This window comes from Sciurus carolinensis, chromosome 3 (genome assembly GCF_902686445.1).
Source record: "Sciurus carolinensis chromosome 3, mSciCar1.2, whole genome shotgun sequence".
Lineage (NCBI taxonomy): Eukaryota > Metazoa > Chordata > Mammalia > Rodentia > Sciuridae > Sciurus > Sciurus carolinensis.
In genome coordinates this window covers 110,600,785-110,623,774 of record NC_062215.1, presented here as the reverse complement: position 1 = coordinate 110,623,774, position 22,990 = coordinate 110,600,785, and the positions used below count along the sequence as shown (strand labels likewise).

General features: G+C 37.1%; 1 protein-coding gene across 1 annotated transcript in view; it reads left to right on the top strand.

Moving 5' to 3' along the window:
- Positions 1 to 22,990, top strand: part of Pla2r1 (phospholipase A2 receptor 1) — a 120,628-nt gene that overhangs the window by 33,892 nt on the left and 63,746 nt on the right. Inside the window, 4 exon segments of the mRNA XM_047546299.1 lie at positions 9,975 to 10,169; positions 11,464 to 11,621; positions 13,454 to 13,552; positions 16,808 to 16,920. Coding sequence (XP_047402255.1) covers positions 9,975 to 10,169; positions 11,464 to 11,621; positions 13,454 to 13,552; positions 16,808 to 16,920 — 565 coding nt within the window.

The following is a 22,990-nucleotide window of genomic DNA, read 5'->3' as shown; positions in this document are numbered from 1 at the left end:
GTCTCCTCCTTCTTTCACCTCTCTTTGTTCGTGTCTTCCTTCTTCATCTTTCATTATTTTTTATGCCCTCCTGCATTCTCTCCTGCCTCCTTTCTTGTTTTGTTTTTCTTATCTCTAATTGAGGCTAGAAGACCAGAAATGAAAAATAGTGGTGTTAGATTTGTTTGAAGTATATGCTGTTGCTTTGAGTTCAACAAATTCTTCTGATGATTCAGTCCAGTGTCCTTGCACTATGCTTCTGGAATCCCAGGGATTTTTGTTTGTTTGTTTGTTTGTTTGTTTTAATTGACACATAAAAACATAAGAATTTTACATATTAACTGGGTACCATGTAATGTTTTGATACATGTACATGTTGTACAATGTTTAATTTTACATCAGGTTAAAATGTCTACCTCCTTATACATCATTTCTTTTTTTATTGGTGTGTTATAGTTTTATTAGCGGAATTCATTGTTACTTATTCATATATGCACACAACATAATTTGGTCAATTTCATTTCCCAATAAAACTTTCAAAATTCTTCCTTGCAGCTTCTCAAAATGCACAGTACATCATTGTTAACTACAGTTACCTCATAGTGCAATAACACCCAGTTCCCCCCAAGCCAATCTAACTGTAACTCAACACCCATTGGCCAGTCTTTCACCATCCCTCCCCACCTATTCTCCCTAGTCTCTGGTAACCACCTTTCTTTTTTTAACTTCTATGAGATCAACTTTGTTATATTCCACATATGAGGGAGATCTCCAGTTCCATCCATGTTGCTGCAAATGGTAGGATTTCATCCTTTTTTTGTCTGACTAGTATTCTATTCCTTCACCAGTCTTTACCCATTCACCAATTGGTGGATACTTAGGTTGTTTCCATTTCTTGGCTAATATGAATAGTGCGGCAATGAACATGGGAATACACATGTGTCTTTGACATACTGATTTCATTTCCTTTGAATATACAGCCAGTAGTGGAATTGCTGGATCATATAGTTACAGTTATATAGTTATTCTTGAGAAACTTCCATATTATTTTCCTTAATGGCTATACTAATTACATTCATACCAACAGTATGCAAGGGTGCCCTTTTCTCCACATCCTTGCCAATACTGATTTTGGTTAGTCTTTATTATAATAGCCATTCTTATTGGAGTGAGGTGATATCTCATTGTGTTTTGATTTGCATTTTCCTGATGACTAGTGATATAAAGCATTTTTCATATCTGTTGACCATTGGTGTATCTTCAGTTGAGAAATGTCTATTTAGATCTATTGCCCACTTTTTAATCATGTTATTTGTTTTTTCCTATTGAATTTTTGGAGTTCCTTTTATATTCTGGATATTAATACCTTGTCAGATGTGCAGTTTGCAAATCTTTTTTCCCTTTCTGTAGATTCTCTCTGTGCTCTGTTGATTGATTCCTTTATTGAACAGAAGCTTTTGAGTTTGATGTCAATCCCATTTTGTTGTTGTTGTTGTTTCCTATGCTTTTGGGGTCTCCACCAAAAAATCCTTGTCCAATACAAAGTACTAAAGTATTCTCCTTTTTTCTTCAAGTACTTTCATAGTTTCAGTCCTACATTTAAGTATTTAATCCATTATTGTTAATTTTTGTAACTGGTGAGAGATAGGGGTCTAGTTTCAGTTTTCTGCATGTAGATATCCAATTTTTCCAGCTACATTTATTGAAAAGACTGTCCTTTCTCCAATGTGTGTTCTTAGCCCCTTTGTCAAAAATCAGTTGGCTACAGAAGCATGGGTAGATTTCTAGGTTCTCTTTTCTGTTCCACTGGTCTATGGATCTGTTTTTATGCCAAAACCATGCTGTTTTGATTGTTATAGCTTTGTAGTGTGTTTTGAAGCCAGGCAGTATAATACCTCTGATTTGTTCCTTTTGCTCAAAATGACTTTAGCTATTTGGAGTTTTGTTTGCTTGTTTTCATGCTAATTTTAGGACTGTTTTCTCTAGTTTTCTGAAGAATGTTATTGGTATTTTGATAGGAATTACACTGAATCTGTAAATCATTTCATGTAGTACAGACATTTTAACAAGTGATTCTTCTAATCCATGAACACAGGGTGTCTTTCCACTTTTTTGTATCCTCTTTAATTTCTTTAATCGATGTTTTTAAATTTTCATTGTAGATATCTTTCATCTCTTTGGCTAAATTTATTTCAAGATTTTTTGGTAGCTATTGAAAATGAGATTTTTTTTTTGAAACAGTACTCAGATGAACATTTATAACTTAAAATACTTGTATCAGAAATAAGCTAGAATAACAATCAAATTATTTTCAAATTACATAGTAGGAAGTAAAAAATAAGAGTAGGAGCAGAAATATATGAGATAGAGAAGAAATAGTATAGCTATAATTTGATAAAAATCAACAAGTCTAATCATGAAAACAGCAAGAACACAAAAATTAATGTCAATGGAAAGGAAGTGATCAAAATAACCTTACAGATGCTAAAAATATATTAAGTTAATATTACAATTGTATGCCAACATATATGATAGCTTACATAACATGGTCTATATTAGAAAAGGACCTGTGTGCTGCTGAGAAGAGAGTATATTCATTGATAGATGAAATATTCTATATATGTTCATTAAGCCTAAATTATCAATTGTATTTTTTACTTCTATAGCTTCTTTATTTAGTTTTCATTTGGAGGATCTGCCCAGTGGAGACAGAGGCATGTTAAAGTTACCCAGTATTATTGTGTTGTGGTCTATTTGATTCTTGAGATTGAGAAGGGTCTGTTTGATGTATATAGATGCTCCATTGTTTGGGGCATAAATATTTATGATTGTTATGTCTTGTTGATGTTAAATTTCCTTAAGCAGTATGAAATGGTTTTCTTTGTCCCTTCTGATTAACTTTGGCTTAAAGTTCACTTTATCTGATATAAGGATAGAAACCCCTGCTTGTTTATGTGATCCATGTAAGAGATATGTTTTTTCCCATCCTTTCACCTCCAGTCTATGGATGTGTTTGCCAGTGGGCCTTTCTTTTAATCCAATCTGCCAGTCTGTGTCTTTTGATTGATGAGTTTAGACCATTAATGTTCAAGTTTATTACTGAGATATGGTTTGTGTTCCCAGTCATTTGGATTTAATTCTGGTTTTTAATTTGAATTACTTTCTCCTTTGAATGACTATTCCTTTAGTGTAGTTCCTCCCTTTGCTGGTTTTCACTTTTTTTCCCTCATTTCCTCCTCATGGAATATTTTGCTGAAAATATTCTGTAGTGCAGGCAGGCTTTCTAGTTGCAATTTCTTTTAACTTTTGATTATCATGGGAGGCTTTTATTTCACCTTCAAATCTGAAGCTTAAATTTTGCTGGATTTAGATTCTTGGTTGACATCCATTTTCTTTCAGAGCTTGGTATATGTTATTCCAGGACCTCTTAGCTTTGAGAGTCTGATTTGAGAAATCAACTGAGATCTGAATTAGTTTCCCTCTATATGTAATATGATATTTTTCTCTTGGAGTTTTTAAAATTCTATCCTTATTCTGTATGTTAGGCATTATAATGTGCCTTCATGTGGATCTGTTGTAATTGTGTACATTTGGGGTCCTGTAAGTCTCTTGTATTTGATTTTCCATTTCATTCTTTAGGTTTGGGAAATTTTCTGATATTATTTCATTGAAAAAAATTGTGCATTACTTTGGTTTGTATCTCTACACCTTCATCTATCCCAGTAAATTTTCAGTCTTTTCATGTTACCCATGGTTCTTGGAAGTTCTATTCATGGTTTCTTAACTTCTTCTCTCCGTGGTCCACTCTATTTTCAAGATTATATATTTTGTCTTCATTGCCTGAGGTTCTGTCTTCCAAATGGTCTAGTCTGTTAGTGAAGCTTTTGATTGAATTTTTAATTTGGTTTATTGTTTCCTTCATTTCAAGGATTTCTGGTTTTCTTCTTCTTTTTTTTTTTCAGAATTTCTATCTCTTTATTGAAGTGATCTTTTGCTACCTTTATTTGCTCTCTTACATCATCCTTTACTTTGCAGATCAGTTTAACTACACACATTCTAAACTTCTCTAACATTTCTTCTATTGTGGTGTTGATGGATTTTGTTATTGGAGTATCTTGGTTTGTTTGGGGCAGTATATTACCTTGCTTTTTCATGTTGTTTGTGTGTCTATCCATCTAACAGTATGGACTTGAGGCAGTAGAATTTCTACCCTGTGGATTTATAGTGTCCCTGAAGGTTTCCAGTACCTTACTCTTTAGGGAGAGAGAAATAATAACAACAATGAATGGGAACAAATATACAGCATTAAACCAAATAGTTCCTGCCATGACATCTGTATTGTTAATTATCACAGTAAATAGAAATGATAAGATCAGTTAAGCCTACATAAAAACAGCAAATATGCAAAAGGGTTTATATAATGTTAGATGGTGGACAGGGAGAGAACAAAAGTGATATAGGATGTGAAGATTATGAGGGAGGAGAGGAAAATAAGAAGTAAAAAAATAAAGGAAGAGTGAAAGAGAACAATAGAGATTGTTAGCAAAAGAAAAGAGAATAAAGGAAAACAGGTAGGAAGAAAAAAATACACATATATAAAGTAAAAATTAAAAAACAAATTAAAAATAAAATAAAAGAACACAAAACAAAACTAATCAAACATCATAGTTTACAAAAACTAATCCATGAAAAATAACTGTCTTTAAAAATGCTAAAAACGAGAAAAAAGCAAATATGAGTATGTATAAATGTCCATGTACCACTAAGGTCATAATTAAACAGAGAAAAATAATTTTTAAAAATTTTGATGAAAAGTTAAAGTATTCTTTCTGTTGGAATTCAAAAGATTCTCACCTTCTCTTCTCAGTAGTTTCGGGTGGGGTCATCTGGAATATGATGCTCTGAATTGCTAGAATGAGAGAAATAATCCCATAGGTGGAATCCTGGAGGCAGGATTTAGGCTTAGGCAGGCTCTTGGCTCTTGACTAAATGCCAATTAGTCTTGAGATTTTAAATCAGCACACCTCCAGCACCCAGTATTGCTGGTCCTCGTTGGAAGACTATACCGTAGGACTCTCCCCTGGGTTTCACTCATGTGGTGGGGGATCCAATTCTTAGTCTCCTACATCATCTTCAGACTCCACATTTCCTGATCTTGGATTCAATCTTAACAATCTCTCCCACCCCCAGTCTTCTGAGTTCCAGTCAGATATGTCTCTCACAGCCAATCCTGCAAGCAGTCAACTTGGAGGGGGAGGGGTAGAGCTGGGTGGGTTTCCACTACCACTTGTTCCCTGTGTAAACCTCTCTCCATATTTGATTGTCTCCTGGTCACTTAAGCACACTCTATGTTGTGCAGAGTGTGTTTACTGGGCCTGTATTTCAGGCCAAACTCAGGTTGGCCAGGAATTAGTCCCCTCAGCTGACCCTGTGCCACGGCTACAAAATGGTTCCTTCCTTTGTCCTCCACAAGCCACCTGAAGAGGTGGGACTTCTTTCCCTGCACATGGATATTGTACATCATGTCTTTCAGATTTGCCAGGCAATGTCCTTACCCAAACACACCTTGGGCCTCCCAAAAATGCGGGTTCTTTTAATTCCCTTATCCCTCCACTATGTTCATGGAAGGAACACTCTGGCTGGAACTTCAGACCTGGCTGCAGCAGAGGCTGTGCCACTGGGGATTTCTTCCTTATTTTATTTTATCCAACCTCCTGAGTCCTCAATCTGCTATGAATGTCCAGTTTTAAATTCCAGTAAAGCCCCCCTCTTTTTTTGCTCACCATCTTGCTGAGAAGCTGCCTATCTGCTTTCTTGGTTTCACTCAGCTGTCTTGATTTCTATTTCAAACAATTTGTTATTGGCATAAAGCAACATCACTTATTTTTATATATTGATTTTCTATCTTACAACTTTGTTGAATTCATTTGTTATTTCTAAAAGTTGCTTGGTTAAGATCACATCATCTGCAAACTGACAATTTGACTTCTTTTTTTCTGGTTTGGTTGCTCTTTATTTCTTTCACTAGCCTGTTTGCTCTGGCTAGGACTTCCAAGACTATATTGGCTGAAAGTGCTGAAATTGGACACCTTTGTCTTGTTGTAGATCTTAAACAGACAACTTTCAGTTTTTCCACATTCCATATAATGATGAGCCACATCTTCAGTCCTTTTTTATTTTAAGACAGGGTCTTGCTAAGTTGCAGAGGCTGCCCTCAAACTTGTGATCCTCCTGCCTCAGCCTACTGAGCTGCTGGGATTAGTTGTGTGCCACTGTGCCTGGCTACCCCTTATTATTATGTAATGTCCTCCTTTGTCTCTCTTTACTGCTTTGACTTAAAGTCTATTTTATTTGACATAAGTATGGCTACTCCTGATTTCATTTGGATTCTATTTACATGACATATCTTATTCCATTTCTTCATTTTCAGTCTGTATGTGTCCTTAGAGGTAAAATGAGTTTCTTGTGTTGGGTCTTGTTTTTTATCCAGTCATTCTGTCTTTTATTTGGAGAATTTAATCCATTCATATTTGAGGTAATTATTGGTGGCTAAGGTCTTACTGTAACAACTTTAAACTTGTTTTCTAGTATTGTTGTTCTTTCTCTCTCCCTATATTACAATCTTCCTTTGTGGTTAAGCGACTTACTCTGTCCGTGTGTTTCAATTCCTTGCTTTTTATTTTTGTTTTGTCTATTATAGATTTTTTTGCTTTGTGGTCACCATGAGGCTTACAAAACACAACTTTTGATTACAAAGTTATTTTTAATTGACCCCAACTTAAAGACAAGAACCAAATCAAACACAAAAGAACAAGAGAACATATACTTCAGTTCCTCCCTAAGGACACATTTAATTTTTTTTTTGGAGGCAGGGTACCAGGGATTGAACTCAGGAGCACTCAGCCACTGAGCCACATCCCCAGCCTTTTTTTTTTTTAAGAGATAGGGTCTCGCTGAGTTGCTTAGCACCTTGTTTTTGCTGAAGCTGGCTTTGCAATCCTCCTGCCTCAGCCTCACAAACCACTGGAATTACAGGCATGCACCACTGCACCTGCCACATTGGAGTTTTTTTGTTTTTTTGTTTTTTTTTTTTTTTTTTGGTACTGGGGATCGAACTCAGGGCCTTGTGCTTACGAGGCAAGCACTCTACCAGCTGAGCTACACATTGGAGTTTTTTGATAGCCCATTTTATATCTTTCTATATTGCCTGTCTCTTAACATATTAACATAGTTATTATTTTTCATCATTTTGGTTTTTAGTTTTCATATTAAAGATATGAATGGTTTGCACACCATGCTTACAATATGAGAGCATTCTGAATTTGTTTGTATACTCTTACTATTGAGTTTTATACCTTCCCATACTTTATTCTTACTCATTGATGTCTTTCAATTTTAAGAACTTTCTTTAGCATTTCTTGTATAACAGATCTGGTAGTGATGTATTTTCTCAAGATTTCATTTGGGAATGTCTTTATCTCTTCTTTATTTCTAAAGGACAGTTTTGCTGGGTATAGTATCCTCAGTAGATTTTTGTTTCTTTTTCCTTCGTTACTATGAAAATCTCAGGCCACTCTCTCCTGGTCTATCAGGTCTCTGCTAAGAAGTCAACTTTCAGGTGAATTGGGAGACCCCAATGTGCTATTTGTCTCTTTTCTCTTGCAGTTTTGAGAATCTTCTCTTCATCTTCCACCTTTTAGAGCTTGATCATAAAATATCTTGGGCTAGACCTGGTTAAGTTAAATCTGGTAACCTTTGACTTTCTTGTACTTGGATATTTGTATCCTTCTCTGGGCTTGAGAAACTTCATGTTATTATTTCTTTGAGTATGCTTTTTACCCCTTCAGCATTTTCAAGTGCTTCTTGAACACCAATAACCCCAGATGCCTCATCCACAGTTACTGGCCTGTGGTCACACTGAAGGATTCTACCTGGCCCTGGGTAGATGGATGGACCAACCCCAGGTTCCTTTATCATACCTGTGGCCACCCATGCCCCCAAACTGTGTCACATCCTGAGCCCATAGCCCACTAAGACCAACGCAACATGGGTAGGAGAAAGGCTCACTATGGGCTGCCTATTACTGAGGTGGACTTATGGCCTAATCTGCTGTTAGCTAGAACAGAAATACAATAGACTGAGGCCATGTATCTTCCCCTGGCACTGGTACTGTTCCCAAGGCTGCATCTGCAGACAGGCCTGGGGATGAACCCACCAGGATCTGCCTGGTGTTAAGGTTCGCCAAATTAGCACTAAGTTCCGGGGCAAAGTCTTGAGTTTACTACCCTCTCCTATCCACAGTGAATGGCATCTTGCACCATGCTATGCTGCCCAAGGTTGAGGTAGTTTTGTGAAGGCAGTCCTTTGACCACCAAGACTGACACTAAGCAGGTAACACACGTAAGTCTCAGTTGCAAAGACCTGCACAGTGTCAGGGGTTTTGGAGGCCCACACCATAGATGGCAGTGAAACATGTCTGTACCAGTGGGATGCAGGTACAGTTCTAGAACGCTATCTTAGAGCACTGGCCTCAGACGATAGCTGGCTGTCTGAGACTGGTGGTGGAGGACACCAAGGTTGACTCCAAGCTAGTTTGTACCTGACTCTCATAGCTGCAGCGGCCTGCACAGTCTCAGGAAGAGGGTAGGTGTGCCCCAGTTCCATTCTACAGTCAGAGATGATGCAGGCAAAAACTGAAGTCTATTCTCTAGTGAACATATTTCCACCTGATGCTGGGGCTGGTGTAGAGGCTCTATCTATGAACTCTGGCCTGCGAACGAGGTCTTCAGTTTCTAATAGGTGCTGGGTCTCACTGCAGTGGGGCTGGCACTGGGGCTCCAACACAGCCCTGTGCTGGCTTTCATGCCCTGCTCCCAGCTGTGCTGCTAGAGATTGGAGGAAATTTGGTGGAGGCGGTCAGCCACCTGGCCTAACAATTCCTGTGCACGGGTATTGGTCTGGCAGTAGGGGTCACAGGACTTTTCCTAGCACCGGATTTCACCATGGTGGGCCTGGCAGGGGGCTTCAAGTCTAAGGCCTTTAACTCGGTTCTCTCTCCCTCCCCCAAGGGAGGACTTATGTGCTGGACAGCTTGAAGATGGAGAAAGGGTGACACTTTCCTTCCTGCCTTCTTCTGTATGTCTTTTTATTTTGTTATACTGAAAGCAGGTCCTATAATCTCTTATCTGATTTCCTTGGCTCTTGTGAAGGCAGTTCAACTTGGCGCTCTCTGGGGAGACATCACTGGAGACTCTTACTCAGCTGCTATCTGTGAGAGTGTGTGTGTGTGTGTGTGTGTGTGTGTGTATGTGTGTTGGGGTGTGTGTGTGCAGGAGAGTGAGCATGCTGGGGAAGGACCCAGGGCCTCCCACAAGGAGAGGGTAGTAAGCTCAAGACTTTACCCGTGAGCTGCATCCCAGCTCTTAACCACCACCTTCTCCGCCTCACCAGGTTCTTGCTTGACTCTGCTCTTGCTTCCATAAGAAAAAGTTTCTCCTTCACCTTTTTACCTATCTTACTTTTAGACTGTGGTTTAAAATTCCATGTTTTAAAAGGGTTCTGGGGCTTTGTTTCCCAGTTTGAAAACCATTGGATGATATCTAAATGTTCTACATTCTTCGACCATATTCTAATTGTCATCAGAGTCCAAGAAGCAATTTTAAAAGACTGTTTCCTTCCCCAAATAGTAGTGAAATCATACCTAATCCTATTAGCTAGCCCTGACTTTCAGTTTTCATTGTATGATCTTTGTAAAGTCTCCTATTATTTCGTGCCTTCAATTTCTCATCTGAAAAATGAAGAGCTGGATCCATTAGACCTTAGATTTAGATCTAGATCAGAGACTAGACCCTTCTCATTTCCATGATTTATACATCATTTCATATGTCTTGTTTTCCACATTTTCAAAGTCATCATATTGATGGCAATTCATATAAAGAGTAATAAGTAATGTTAAAATAACTGTGGGAAATTACATTGTTTTTTGTGGAAAAAAGATAAAGATGCTTGGAAATACCATGCTACCCACTGTGAACCTGGATGGAATCCCTACAATCGTAATTGCTACAAACTTCAGAAAGAAGAAAAGGCCTGGAATGAAGCTTTGCATTCTTGCCAGTCTGATAACAGCACATTAATAGACATAGCTTCATTAGCAGAGGTGGAGTTCCTTGTAAACCTGCTTACAGATGGTGAGTACCTTTTGCCTTTGGTTTAAGAAGCATGAAACATGATGCAGTAACTGTTTTATTAGTGGAGTTGAAAAGAAATGTAAGCTGTCTAAATGTGATTATTTATTTAGATTTTCTAAATAATATTCAGGAATTCAAATTCATTGGATTTTTACTAAATGCAGGCTCAGAAACGTAACATCTCCACATATACCATATATACTATATGTCTTTTAATTGTTTTAAGGAGTAAATGTCGTTTCCTGAAACTTCGAACACAAACCTTAACCTATGATTTAGTTTTATGGCCATTATATAGCAGTTGTGTGCTGATCATGTAAAGGGAATTCCTCAAGCAAAGAATTAAATGAAATAACTTGAGCCAGTGAAAAGAGGTCATTTATCTGGCATGGTGATTTTCAGGCGCAGGGCCAGTCTGCTCCTCCCTGTCTCATGTAGTTGACAGGAATCCTGCTGGAAGACATTGAAATCATTCATTTTTCAGTGTTTTAAAATGAAAACAAACCAAAAAATACCCAGGACTCTACTTCGATGACCTTTTTAATGCTAGATTATGGTTTGGAGTAAAAACACAAATCTTCCTGTCACTTTCTGTCTTAGACTGCCTCTGTGCCCACAAGGGCACTTACACATCTCTTAGCCACCTCAGGTCTCTTGACCTACCCAGACTGTCACTCTTTGTTACTTTTCTGGAAATCCATTGCTCCCATTTTATTTTTTTTTCCATATCTCTTATTGGTGAGTTATAATCATATATAATGGTGGGATTCATTGTTACATATTTATACATGCACAATGATATAACAATATAATTTGGCCAAATTAATTAATTTAAGGACTTCTGTTCCTTTTCTCCTTGGTGTGTGGGGAGGGGGTGAAAAAGGAAAATATATTAAAACTAGATAGCTTTACAAGTGTTTTTTCTTTTAAAAGTGCCCTTTTCACAATCCAATAAACCTTCCATTTTTTTTCCTTTCTCTAGGCAGAAGCAAAACCAGACTTTTCAGATCTATTTTACATACTGTAATAGGAGATAGAGTCCCAGGAATCTGACTTGCTTTGGTTTTCTCATTGTGGTGGCTTTAGCACACACTCTGTCTCACTTAAAATGTCTTGAAGCAGATCTGAATATTGTAGGAGGGAAAAGTTTAGACAGACTTATACTGAGGCTTAAACAGGTTTCCTCACATGAAGCAATAACATGCAAAGTAGTATGCTTTAGTAATAATCTCAGTGCATTATCACCTTTGCAAATAATAGAATCACTTAAGTAATTTACAATTGTCTCTTACAGAAAATGCATCTGAAACATGGATTGGCTTGAGCAGCAATAAAATTCCAGTTTCCTTTGAATGGTCTAATGGCTCCTCAGTCATCTTTACAAATTGGCACACACTTGAGCCCCGAATTCTTCCAAATAGAAGCCAGTTATGTGTCTCAGCAGAGCAATCTGTAAGTTGATTCATTTTTTTTCAGTCTTTTATTGAACCTGTGTTGAAGACCACCTGTGCCAAGGATTTGGGCCACAACAGAGACCAAGACACTTAGTTCTGTGACACCTTTATTGTTGTATGTCTTACGGCCTGCATAACATGTGCAGTCACAATTATACATGCTAATGCAGTGCCTCTGAGTTTCTTTAGGGGAGGAAGAAACAGTGACCTCCTGAATTTTTGTCATGGGTCTAACTCTGTTGAAATCTACCACAGCTACTATAGTCAAAGACCTATTGACTCATTGGTTTTGATATAATTATAATGACCTTCATTTCCTATCGACTGACAGGAAGATTTCACTTAGCATTTTTATAGAACAGGAGCCAACATTTGGATAGGATGGCTTTAAGAGAGCAAGGCAGGTATTCTCCTCTAATGGTATATTTTGTAGCCACTTTTTTGGCAGCTTAGCTTTTTAAGGAGAGATATATAAAAATCAACACTTATTTTCCTCAAGTAAGCCTTAATATAAAATACTTGTTATAGTTAACAAGTTACTTAATCATGTTTAACACCTAAATTTGAATGTGAAAGCCTAGGAAACCACTCATTCATCCATCCATCCAACCAACAGTTATCAGCAACTGTGGTGTGCCTGATTGGATGATTTACTGGATTTATGGAAGGGACAGTGCTTCCCTTACAGATAAAGATGTCAGACCTTGACAGTGTTTCTGAGGGTCATGGAAGGACTCCATATTCCCCTAAAATTCTGTATACCAGAAATACCAACTGAAATTTGAATTGTGTGATTTTAGTCTTAGGTTCTGATTTGATTTAAAATTAAAAAAATCATTTGGGAAATTAAAATTTTAATATGCTGGCAGATATTATATTATTATTCATCAGGAGTCTGAGAATAGCCATTGGTAGAGCTAGGAGAAGACATGAAGGTATCTGCCTCTTATGTAAAGAGCTGGGTGATGCTCTGAAAACTCAGTGATGAAGAAGGACTTTGGGGGTTGAACATGATTTTCAACCATGCCAGTGTTATCTAAGATGATTCACAGTGGCTTCCAGGTATTTCCCCAGCATCAAGTTTATTCATGAAAGCAGCAAAGTCTTTGATTTAGCACTTAGAAGTGGTTGGAAAGAGGAAGCAGCACTCTCAATCAATCACAGGAATGATTCCATCCAAGTGGTTCTCAAGGCATGACCTAAACCAGCAGCGTACCATCACCTGAAGCCTGGTTATAATAGCAAATTCTCAGGTCCCACCAGGACCACTGAATGAAACATCTGGTCAAGGGCTATAGCCATCAGTGTTTCAGGAGCCCCTCCAGGTGATTCTGGTACACACTAATGATTTTGAACCACTACTCCATCCCATCTTTTTAAAAGGAAATTTGAGAGCAGCTTCATGCAAAACCAGACTGACCCTGCTATCAATCCTTGCTCTAATTGTTTACCGACTGTAGAACTTTGTGCAAAGCATTAAACCTAATCTTCAAAATAGAATAATTGTTACCTGATAGGAACAATGAAATTCATGAAAATCACCCAACATTGAGCCTAGCACACAGCAGCAACCAAGAAATGTCAGTTGTTTCCTCCCTCCTGCCCACTGATTCTAGATTACAGGCATCAGAACTGTCTCATGCTGGAGAGATAGGGGACCTTCCCATCCTTGGAGAGGCTACAGCCCTTTCCGTGACTAGCCAGGGTCCTGAAACATTGCCCCACTGGAAACACTTGCTATTGATCAGATGTTGGGTCATAATAAGGGGTGTTGCCCACAAGCATCAGCATAGAGTGGATTCATTCATCTTATACCATTTCCCCCCACAGGAGGGACACTGGAAAGTTAAAAATTGTGAAGAAACCTATTTTTACATTTGTAAAAAAGCAGGCCATGTTCTTTCTGATGCCGAATCAGGATGTCAAGCGGTAAGTACAGTTAACACTGAAATTTAGGTACAGGGTCTACAAAGGTAGAATAATATATCTGCCCCCAATTTAAAGTAAATCTCTGTCCTCCCCACCTTTGCTTTCTCTTCCCTCTCTTTCCTCCCTCTCCATTCCTCCTCTCCTTCCTCTCTCCTTATTTTTTGTTGTTTTTTTTTTTTTTTTCCCCTGAATGTGGGCTACGTTTTACAAAGCAAACAATCACCTGAAGGACTTTCAGCCCTGAGAAAGATGGTTGTCTCGCTGTGCTCTTTGACCCAAGACTACTCTTTTTTTTTTAAATAAAAAATGTAAATGATCCTGTTGCACCATCTGTACAAACAATGGCTGTGGCATGATGCCTCGCCTCACACGTGGCTTTCGTAAATCTCAAATGGGCTGTCAGAGAGAATGCAAACGTGTTCCCTGGAGTCAGGGTGAGCTTCTGCACCCGGCTTCTCGCCTTCCTCTTCCCCTTCTCAGACTTAAATATCAGAACAGAATAAAATAATGGAGAGAAGAGCATGCTTCCCATGTATTCTTTATTTGGGAAAGGGATAATAAAGATACTTTAAATTTAATATAAGTACCAAGGAATTTAGTTTAAATTTTAAAAATGTAATACTTTAAATTTAAACCTAAAAGGGAGAAAACTCTCTAAATTTTCTTGAATAGTTACTGTTCCAAGATAAAATTACACTTAAAAATCTACCTATCAGTGTCCCCAGCACATGGACTCATGTCCTCTCTCCCTCCCCCTCCCCCTCTCCCTCTCTTCTTTTTTACAATATTTTTTAGTTGTTGCTGGACCTTTATTTTATTCGTTTCTTTATATTCTGTGCTGAGGATCGAACCCAGTGCCTCACACCCCTGAGCCACGACCCCAGCCTTCGCCCTCTTTTTCACTGGAAATTTTTATGCTGTGTGTTACTCTCAAAAATTTCCCAGACTGGTTTTTATGTAACTCCACTTTAATTCTTTTCTTCTTCAATCCAATTATTTATGTTCAAACTAAACAGTGATCCATCTCTGCAAAACTATGTTTCATTTGTTAACCAATTCATAAACACAGGAACTACAGCTCCAAACTCCAGCTGGACACGCGATGAGTCATAGCTGACCCGTCACCAAACATTTTACCTAAGGATTCCAGTTTCTGAATTAATTATAGATGACCACTGACCTAATCTCTACCTTATGTGACTTTCAAGACAACTCCACATGTTTTATTTTTTTGAAAGAGCAATTAACTTCTTCTACAGCAAAAGCAGAATGCTCTTTTTGAACTTTTGTTTACTGCTTCTTTTTCCCGTCTAGAATTACCAGTATTTCAAGATTCTGAATCTAGTTCTTTAGTTGTATGGGAAAAATCCTGATAATTTTTTCTTTACATCAGCCTCTGAATATAGTTTCCAAAGATTCCTTTCTTTTAGCCATTTGCTTTAATGGAACTCTCTAAACAGTGACCCCTTGAAAAATCAATTTATAAAATCAGTCTTATTCAAAGTCAAAAAGCAAAGTAATTTATTTTTTCCTCTGAGTCACTTTTTGGGGATTGGACAGTATAAACAATTGCTTCAGTATTGTTACCCTCAGCCTTTTATTTAGCTATCATACAAAGGGTGACTCTCCACTCACTCTCCACTCTTCGGTTACGTGGACAAGGCCTTGCACTGCAGAGGTTTTGTTCTCCCGATTACTACTAAGCTACTTCTTTTTGCCCTCCCTTTTCTTGAGGATCTTCAGTTCTTAGATTTTTGTTTTGCTAAGCTGTCCATGATCCAAGAACTGCTAATGAAGAAGGAATCGTTTGTTAGGAAGGTGAAATTGTCAGCCTCCCTCCACCTGTCCTTCCAGGCACAAAAGCAGTCTAAACTCCTGCCCACCCTGGAGTGACGCTCGCAGGGGTCTGCCTGGAGCTTCAGTTACACAGAGAGGACCGGGAGTGGAGGTAGAGGGGAGTGAGTTCAGAGCAGATCCTGCACGGCTGGATGTGGCAGCTCTGGGATCCACGTCATTTCATGAAATGTTTTGAACCAAAATATCAGATTTTAAAATTAAGAGTTTCTTTAACTGACCACAAGACTGAGACCTTTTCCAAGAAATATTCTAGAAAGCATTTTATGCCCGATCAAAAGCAGGTAAGCATTGGCATGACGCAAAGTAGAAAGAAAAAAGGGACATATAAGTGGTGTAGTTTAATAGTACTGAAACAAAAATAACTAAATAACTCAGTTGAAATATAATGAGTGTATGTTTCCTGTACCATGTGATTTTAAAAAATAGAGCAACCCTACCTTGCTCCCAGGGCTAAGCCATAAAGCAGCATATATGTCATTTTTGTCTGAGTACCAGAATTTGCTTTCTTTCTCTCTATAAGTCCAGTCAGTTAATTTAGGAATAATCTTTGCCATCTATATGTGTATATATATTTTTTGACCACTCTGTACTTGGAAGTATCATAATCAAACTAAGACCATCCTCAGTTGCACTAGAATTGGGTTCAAGGCTCAGCTGGTCCACTAGTTGGTGATTTTATTTAAGTCCCTAAGCTCAATGAGATAACATGAAATAATCAATATGAAAGAAAGTTGAAAATAAGAACTCCAATATTATCTAGACACACTTTTCTTCTTTGCTTATACTGATTCCCTTCCTCTAAGATCTCTCTGCCTTCATTGATTCTTTGGTTTACAATAGCCCCATGAATATTATACTATACCATTTTACAGATGAGAAGACTAGGTGTGGAGACATTAAGTTTATCAAAATTCATTCAATATTAATAGATAAAGTCACACAATAGTGGAACCAGAATTTAAACATACCTTCTAAATCCAGAGCCAACATGCTTAATTTCCACCCTAATATAAAGGTCATTTGTACGAAACTGTGGAGAGGAAGGGGGATATCTTGAATGAGAGATCTTGAGTGAGCATTCCTTTATTTTCTTTTTAGTTTGAGGGTCTTTTGTTTTATTTGCTCTGTTGTCCCCTTTATTTTCATTTGTGTTTAAGTTTTTGCATTATTATGTTAATTAAAACTTCTAGTTTGTTCAGATAATTTAGAAATTGTGTAGAAATGCCTGTAGCTAACGGCACTACCAGAGAGAAGAAATATAAAGATAGCCAGACAAAATTCAAGGCGATTTGAGTGAGTCTAAGAAAAAAAGTTATGTATGTGAGAATATGCAAAAAAGATCTATTGGTATTTAACTAAATCAGAATGTGTTGTTGATTTTCCCTTTTCTTGTTTAAGGGATGGGAGAGACATGGTGGATTTTGTTACAAAATTGACACCGTGCTCCGAACCTTCGACCATGCTTCCAGTGGTTACTACTGTCCTCCGGCACTTGCAACCATTACAAACAGGTAAAATAAAAATTTTCTAGCAGAAACATGACTATGCTTTGACATGAGGGCTCTTGGAATGATAAAATCTAACCATAATCAGCACTTCTCAAAAATCTAAATTGTGCTGTACAGTAAGGTATTAAATCATCTATAACATTTATGAAGGTGAATTTAAATCTTCCAATGTTATTACTAAATTGATTTTTCAAATGACAAATAGTAAAATTTAAGGTGACTTGTACTTTCCACAAAGATTTATTCATTACTAGCTTTGCTAATATATTTGGTCGCATTTAGGTTTTTATTTTCAAAATGCTTATCATGGAAAACAAATATTTAACAAGTATTTTTTAAACATAATATGTGTGAGCTGCATTGGGTCTTCCTTAAGCAGAAAAGGAAGTGTAATGAAAATGTGGAATGTATTCAAATACCTCACCATTGCTTCTCAGGTCTATTTTGTTTAAACTTAGACTTCTCCGTGCACAGATGTCTTCCTGATCCTGCAGAGGGCTGTGCCTTTTTACATACACTTCATATCATTTGCAGCATGCTGCTCGGTATAAAAGTGCCATAACAAAGGTGACCTCCTGTCACAATCAATGTCAAGAACAGTGAGTGCTGGAAGATCACTGCTAGGCCCCCTCAAACCTTCCACAAGCACCTTGGGTCAGAAGTTCCCAATCAGCAAGTCAACACTGGACATTACAGAAACTTGACCAATGAAACCAGGGTCCTCCATTCCTAAAACAGAAGCAGGATAGAACTCTTCAGTGTTTCCACAGGAAATACACCTGCAAAACAATCTCTTGCTTTTGTGCCTAGCCACCACCTTTGAAAATATCCACTGAAAACTATGTGTGGTGGTACATACCTGTAGCTCCAGCTACTTGGGAGACTGAAGTTGGAAGATTACCTGAGCAAGACCAATCTGAGCAACATACTGAGAGACCAGTATGAAAAAAAAATCCAGTGACTACTAGAAAATAGAACTGGTGCTGTGGTTTTATCTAAAGACCCTTCATGCATCTGTCTGATTTCTAGAGGGACCCTGTATGCTTTCTCTGCTCTCCCTTGATTTGGAAGTAAACATTCTTAGCCACCAGTGTTTTCTCTCATCTCTCACCCTCTTTCTTTCTTCACTCCTTCCACCTATCCTGAAATCTTTTCTGGTATTTCCTCCAAAAAATGCACAGGAATGTGCATGCACTTGTGTTCAGAGGAATGGATGATCACACACAGGGAAATGGACTGTGGCACACTAAATGATCTTCCTCAGGGTGTAGCACTACCTTTGATGTATCTTAGCACTGTTTTTAGTTCTGCCTCCCTGCCCACCTCCCCACACACACCCCCCGCACCATCCCAGGTATAGCTACCAGGCAGAAGGAAGCCTTTATCCCCTCAACTAGCTAGGCCCCCTCAAAGCTTCCACAAGCACCTTGAGTCAGAAGTCCTCAGTCAGCAAATCAACACTGGACATTACAGAAACTTGACCAATAAAACCAGGGTCCTCTATTCATTATAACATAATTATTCTGTACTGAAGAAAATAAGTATAATTGTTTCATCTATTTTTATGTCTCCTTCTTTCTTTTCTTTTTTTAATTTTTTTGTTTGTTTGTTTAATGTTCATTGAGGGCCTGTCACATACCTGGCACAGTGTTAATTACTTTTCATATGTTATCTGACCATGCAAAAAATTAATAGTCAAGAGTTTATTAGAAAATTATTTACTGAATGCCTGTTTTGTGAGAGGTACTATATTAAACACTGACATGATAGTACATAAATAAATGGTATAACTGTCTAGTGTCTTTGGCAGTACAGCAGCTGAACAGAGAGACACATGGAACAAATGAAGACAGTGGAGTAACAAGACAAAGTGATAAACTCAAAGTCACATTATAGATTGTTCACAGTGCCAAAGATTTCTGCCTTAGTGTTCAGATGCTTCATATTATACCAATGATTTGGGGACCTCATACAAATGATAAAAAGCATCTGGGGGGAAAATCTGTTTTATTTCTCCAAACTGGATACAAGTAAATGTTGTGAACACAAATTTTTTTCTTTGCTTAACTTCATTCAGTAGCTAACACTCAAATGTGTTCCAACTCCGAAGCAAAATTATGGCATAGGTAAATTTGTTATTAATCCCAGTTTCAGCTACCTAGGCCTGTCCATGTTGCCTTGTACTGACCACCAGCCCATTTGCTAACCAGGCCTGCAGGACCACCTCTGAGCAAATGTAGCCCCTCCAGGTCAGTTAGCAACAGGAACACTACGTGGAAAACAAGACCATATCCAAAGCAGGAAGTTGGAAAAGGGAAGAACCTGGGCTCTTGGTTTTTATCCACTCAGACCCCATGAGGCAAGAAACTGCTCTTTGAGTAACACACATGTTGGAATGTTCTCCAGCAGCATCTTCTGTCTGAAAAGGCTGGACGGTAGATGCAAAGCCTCCTCAGACCCAGGGGCATCCACCAGCCTTGGTAATCATTTTCTTCCATTACTGAGTTCCTTTTTGAGTTAAGACACACCTGTCACTCTCCAGCACCCAGGCTTGTAGTTGCTAATTGATTTTCCACTCTTCTGCACAATTGAGTGACAGGTTTGATGGGCACAATTAGAACCACCTGCTACAAATTACTTATTTCTTTTGTTATCCAGCAACCACTCTTGCTCTAGGACTTTTTAACACTTTGAGGAATAGAGAAAGGAAGAAAAATAGACCCTTATTACTAAGTAACAGATTTTTATTTACTGGCCTACTGTTACAAAACCTTTTCAGGCCCAGTGATTTTTGCTTCCAATCAGAGCAGAAATGGAAAACTCCAGTTCCAAAGTTACTGTGGATAATGTCTAGGTATATGTATGTCGAAATCTTGATCAATAGGCTATGGAATAGTTGGCAAAAAATAATAATAATAATAATAATAATACAAATGACATTTGATTTTGTGAAGTTTGTCCAGAGAGAAATCCTGCAATATCTTTTTTTCTTTTTCTGTTTAAATATGCATTCTACTTGTATTTTTAAAACTTTGCCATTTCCCTGCAAGTGCCAAATCCCAAAACACTTTGTTAACTTTTTTGTGTGCGTGGTAAAATACACATAGCATAAAATTTGCCATTTAAACCATTTTAAGCATATCATTCAATGGCTTTAAGTGCATTCACACTGTTGTGCAGCTACCACCATCATCCACCTCCAGAAGTTTTTGCATCGTCTCATAGTGAAACTCTGTACTCATTAAACAAACTCTCATTTCCCTCTTGCCACCAGCTCCTGACAACTACCATTCTATTTTCTATCTCAGTAAGTTTGACCACTCTAGATAGCTCATGTAAATGAAATTATAGATTATTTTTCCTTTTGAGCCTGGCTTATTTCACTGAGAATAATGCCTTCATAGTTTTTTCATGTTGCAGCGTACACCAGAATTTCCTTTGTTTTTAAGGTTAAGATAGCATAGTATGTATATACATTTTGTTGACCCATTTGTCCATCAATAGTTACTTAGGTTCCTTTTACCATCTGACAATTATAAATAATGCTGCCTTGGGCTGGGGATATAGCTCAGTTGGTAGAGTGCTTGCCTCGCATGCACAGGCCCTGGGTTCAATCCCCAGCACCACAAAATAATAACAATAATAATAATAATAATAATAATAATAATAATAATGCTACCTTGAACATGAATATACAAATTCAAGTCCCCGCTTCGACTTTGTTGAGTATATACTTAGAAGTAAAATTGCCAGGTCATATAGTAATTCCATTTTTTAATTTTTTGAGGAAGTGCCATAATGTTTTCCATAGTGGCACTACCATTTTACATTCCCACCAACAGTGCACAAGGGTTCCAAAGTCTCCACTCTGGTCAATTTGCTATTTTTTGGTTGTTTTGTTGCTTCTTTGTTTGGGTGTTTGGTTATTTTGATAATAGCCATCCTACTAGATATGACATGCTATTTTATGGGGCCTTTGGTTGCATTTCCCTGAATGAGCATCTTTTCATGTGCTTATTGACCATCTGCATATCTTATTTAGAGAAATTTCTATTCAAGTACTTTGCCCACTTCTTAATTGGGGTATTTGTTTTTCTGTCTTTCAATTATGGAAGTTCTCTATATATTGTTTACATTAATCCCTTATCATATATGTTTGAAAATATTTTCTCCCATTTTGTGGGTGACCTTTTCACTCTAGAGTGCCCTTTAGTGCACAAAAGTTTTTCATTTCGATGAAGCCTTATTTGTCCGTATCTTATTTTATTTTCTACACTTTTGATGTCATATCCAAGGTATCATTGGCAAATCCAATATCACAAAGCTTTTCCCCATATTTTCTTCTAAGAGATTTTGAATTTTAAATTTTATATTTAAGTTTTTGATCTACTTTGAGTTCATTTTTTTTTCATAGTATAAGAATCCAACTTCATTCCTTTGCAGGTGTATAGCCAATTTTCCCACACTATTGGTTAAAAAGACTGACCTTCCCACATTGAATTGTCTTGGAACCCTTGTTGAAAATCATTTGACCTAGAGTTTTTGACTTTTTTTAAATTCCATTGACCTATATGTCAATCTTTATGTCGGCACCTCACTTTTGATTACTGAACTTTGTAGTAAGTTTTATAAAATATCATATAGATTTTATTTGGATTCTAATTGTAATAAGTTTTGAACTCAAAAAATGTGAGTCCTCCAACTTTGTTATTTTTTATTGTTTCAGCTATTCAAGTTCCCTGAAAATTCCGTATGAAATTTAGGATTAGTTCTATATCTATATCATTATTTATATTATAATGATATAATATCATATAATATGATATATATTATGTGTTAATTATATAACTAATGATAAATAGATCTATATATCATTGGGATTTTGATAGGGATTTCATTGAATACACAGATCATTTGGGGCAGTATAGACGTAGTAATAATAGTAATCTTTCCAAGCCATGAACATGGGTATGTCTTTCCATTTATTTGTGTTTTTAGTTACTTTCATTAGCTTTTCAATTTTCAGTGTACAAGTCTCTCTCCTCCTTGGCTTAACTTTATTCTGAAGAATGTCATTCTTTTTGGTGCTATTGTAAATACATTTGTTTTCCTAATTTCCTTTTTGGATTGTCCATTGTTTTAGAACACAGCCAACATTTGTGTGTTGATTTTGTATCCTGCAACGTTGCTGAATTCATTTATTAGTTCAAATAGTTTTTATGTGTGTACAAAAAGCAGTTAACTATCTTTTTAAAAGCACATTTTAGTTATCCACTTTAAAATAATACAATAAAAATACTCTCATTAGTAAAAATTCAAGTAAACAACAAGAATATAGACTAAAAAGTGACAGTGCCCCTTCACCTACTGTTCTTTCCCTTTTCATCCCCAAAGAGAACCATCACTAAAGAGAACCATCACTAACGGCTTGGAATTTTTTCTTCTGGGCTTATTTCTTCTGTCTATTTTAAGTATATTTTCTAAGTCTACATTTGTTTTCTAATAGTTTGCAAGAAACAATTTTGAGAGAAGGATGGAGGAACTTTAGATAACGTAGAGGGAAATGAGAGGGAGGCAGGTATGAAAAATGGTGGAATGAGACATGGATGTACATGGATGATTACACAAATGGTATGAATCTATATCGTGCACAACCAGAGAAACAAAATGATGCACCCCATTTGTGTACAATGAATCAAAATGTAGTCTGTAAAAATAAAAAAAAAATAATTAACATTCCTGGTTATTACAGGAGGCCACCAGAAACATGTGACAATGATGATCATGTTATGTGTCTCCATCTTAAAACTATTGATACTATTTCCATCCTTCATTTATAAGAAGGAGAAAGAAGCTGATCATTTTTATATTTTTCAACAACAAAGACTGTTATTTCAAATGACATAGAAAATGTTGATAATCATGTAATTGGAAGAAAGCAAATTGCAGTTACTCAGTTAAAAACCAAGTCTTAATGGAATCAACCTTTCACACTCACAACCACTATTTTTTAAATTTCACTCGCTAACAAGTAAAGCTACTTTCCACGTGTTACAACGTTTGTTTTCAATTT